At 38.5% G+C, this 2605-nt stretch overlaps 1 protein-coding gene across 1 annotated transcript in view; it reads left to right on the forward strand.

Annotated features, from left to right (window-relative positions):
* Positions 1–969, forward strand: part of LOC122260495 (uncharacterized) — a 3674-nt gene extending 2705 nt beyond the window's left edge. The window contains exons 4-5 of the mRNA XM_043027805.2: positions 1–221; positions 460–969. The exon at positions 1–221 is cut by the window's left edge and continues 28 nt beyond it. Coding sequence (XP_042883739.2) covers positions 1–221; positions 460–819 — 581 coding nt within the window. The 3' untranslated portion in view covers positions 820–969. The remainder of the gene's footprint in view (positions 222–459) is intronic.
* Positions 970–2605: the final 1636 nt, after the last annotated feature.

Below are 2605 nucleotides of genomic sequence, written 5' to 3' on the forward strand. Positions count from 1 at the left end.
CCTGTTACGAGAAGGACGCCCCCGAAGCCGGTTCCTGTGCCTGCCCGACCGACGAAGGCTTTCTGGCCGACCCGTACGACCCGCGGAAGTTCGTGATGTGCTTACCCGACGGGAGTCAAGTGTCCTCGTCCTGTCAGGAGTGGGAAGTGTTTGACGCCGTCGGGATAGCGTGCGGTTTGGCGACGACCACCACGACTCCCGAGCCCATCGTTTGTAGTGGAGTGAGTTATGTTTGTCGCGGAGGGACAGTCGTGTCGTTTTTCTTTTGTTTTTTTGTTTTTGTTTTTTTTTCTTGGAGAAGGTTAGATTAGTTATTACTTCGTGTTTTCCTTGTCGTTTAGTGTTATTATGTTTAGTTATTGATGGTAATGCTATTGTTAATGATATCTGGTATTTATAGTGGTTATCATGATAAGAAAGGTGATGATGATAATGATAACAAAACAACAAAAACTGCAGGTCGGATTCTTCAAGCTGACATGCACCTCCTACTACGCATGCGCGGCGCCCGGCGAGCAGGCGCAAGTGTTCGAATGCGACACCGGCGACCTGTACGACGAAGGCGCAGCGAAATGCGTGTCCCCGGAAGACTTTCGACCTCCTGCCTTCGTGTGCGGTTGTGACGACGGCGCGTTCGCAGACACGGTAGACTGCAGTCGCTTCCATATCTGCGTCTCAGGGAGTGCGGTGGGAGAGCCGCTGTCCTGTTCAGACGGCCACGTGTTCGATGGCGACCGCGGCTTCTGCGTGGCGGGAGAGTGTTCGGTGAACGAGTGTCTGGATGCCATTCGGACGCTGGGAGCCTCCGCGCGGATGTAGCGCGAAAAAAAGGAGAAACACCATCGGCAGATTAAAATTGGATTTTGTATGCCATCAGGGAGAGAGAAATGGAGGACTGGAAGAAAATATAGATTGAAATACTCTCCAAATAAAGAGAAAGATCCGGCAATCAGATCATTTTAAATTAAATCTCTTGTTTTCCTTTTTCCTGTATCATGCTATCAATGTTTTGTGATGGTGTGATGCTATTTAGTTATTAAGATTTGTTCTGCTTATTTGATTACTATCATCGAAAAAGTTTTATATTGGATATTACTAATATTAGTGTCATAAAGCCATCTTCGTTATTGTCATTATTATTACCATAATCATTATCATAACTATTACGACTACCGTTATAATCATTATACTCATTGTTGTCAGTATCATCATATTGATATCAATATCACACTAACACTAACGTCTCATCGGCATGTTATATTTAATTATCTAAAATTACCTATCACGTCTAACCACCTGCATTCACACCATCTTATTACTTTATATATCATTGATCATCAATAGACAGTTCTCGGTTGATTACGTATTGAAAGCAAATTCATCTCTCTCTCTATCTCTATCTCTCTATCTCTCTATCTCTCTATCTCTCTATAACTCTCTCTCTCTAAACATATCAAAATCAAATCTCTCTCTCTCTCTCTCTCTCTCTCTCTCTATATATATATAGATATATATATATATATATATATATATATATATATATATATATATATATATATATATGATGGCAATTTGGAATATGATAAAAGCCATATTTGTTATATATATTGAGGATATAGTTTTCATTTCCTTTCGGATTGTCCACATAGATAGGGTTCTGAGCAGTTATGAGTGAGGAAGATCAGTGTTCTTCAAATCATTTTGTTATTCTAATTCAGTTTAGTTTCTTAGAATATTAAGGATACTACCGAATGTTAAGAAAAAATAATTTGCAACCAGTAAAAACACTAACAACTGTCCAGATCATTCAGTTAATGGTATCTATTAAATGCCGAACAAAGCAAGAAGTGTCGTTATCAGAAATCATAATTGTCCTAATCATGTTTAACAACTAATAACTATCAGACATCGACGTGAATATAGTGATGAGTATATACCAGCATACATCTTTACCCTGTTCGGCCTAGTTATGATCAGACCCATTGACCTGCTATTGATATTCAGATTCAAAAGCTGGTGATGAATTGTGCTTGTGTGATAGTATATTGCTTGGCTACATTTAAAACCTACTGTTCTGACTACCACGAGCGTTGAATCATTTGCTTTGCTGGTTCGATATCATGCTATAACCTTAGAATTAATAAGCCAGGTGACTGATTATATGTTTATGATTACAGTTAGAAGAATGGCTTTTAAATATTTAGTTTACAAATTGCTCTGGAAGACTAGACTAAACAAAAACAAATGGAAATCATGCTACTTCTTCCTTTTCCCAATCAACATCAGATCGTATTACTTAGCTATCGTAATGAAAAAGTCTTCGAAAGGATTTAATATGAACGTTGACTCTGCATGAGAATAAATGTCATCCAGACTGCTTGTAATATCGATCACCATTATCAAACTTTTAAAAAATGCAAGAAATCTGAAATGCTACACGCTGTAAAAATACTCTAACGGCTAAACATGGCACATAACACGGCAACGCTTTTGCTTAAATAAAAAGCGGTTGGATGTAAGTAACATTATGTGTTTTTATTTTCTTCTTTTTTAATGATATCAACATTGAGAAATAGGCATCGTGCTCTATACCGTACTTTAGCTC

This window comes from Penaeus japonicus, unplaced genomic scaffold (genome assembly GCF_977035675.1).
Source record: "Penaeus japonicus unplaced genomic scaffold, GWHDUDI00000001_assembly GWHDUDI00000010, whole genome shotgun sequence".
Classification (NCBI taxonomy): Eukaryota; Metazoa; Arthropoda; class Malacostraca; order Decapoda; family Penaeidae; genus Penaeus; species Penaeus japonicus.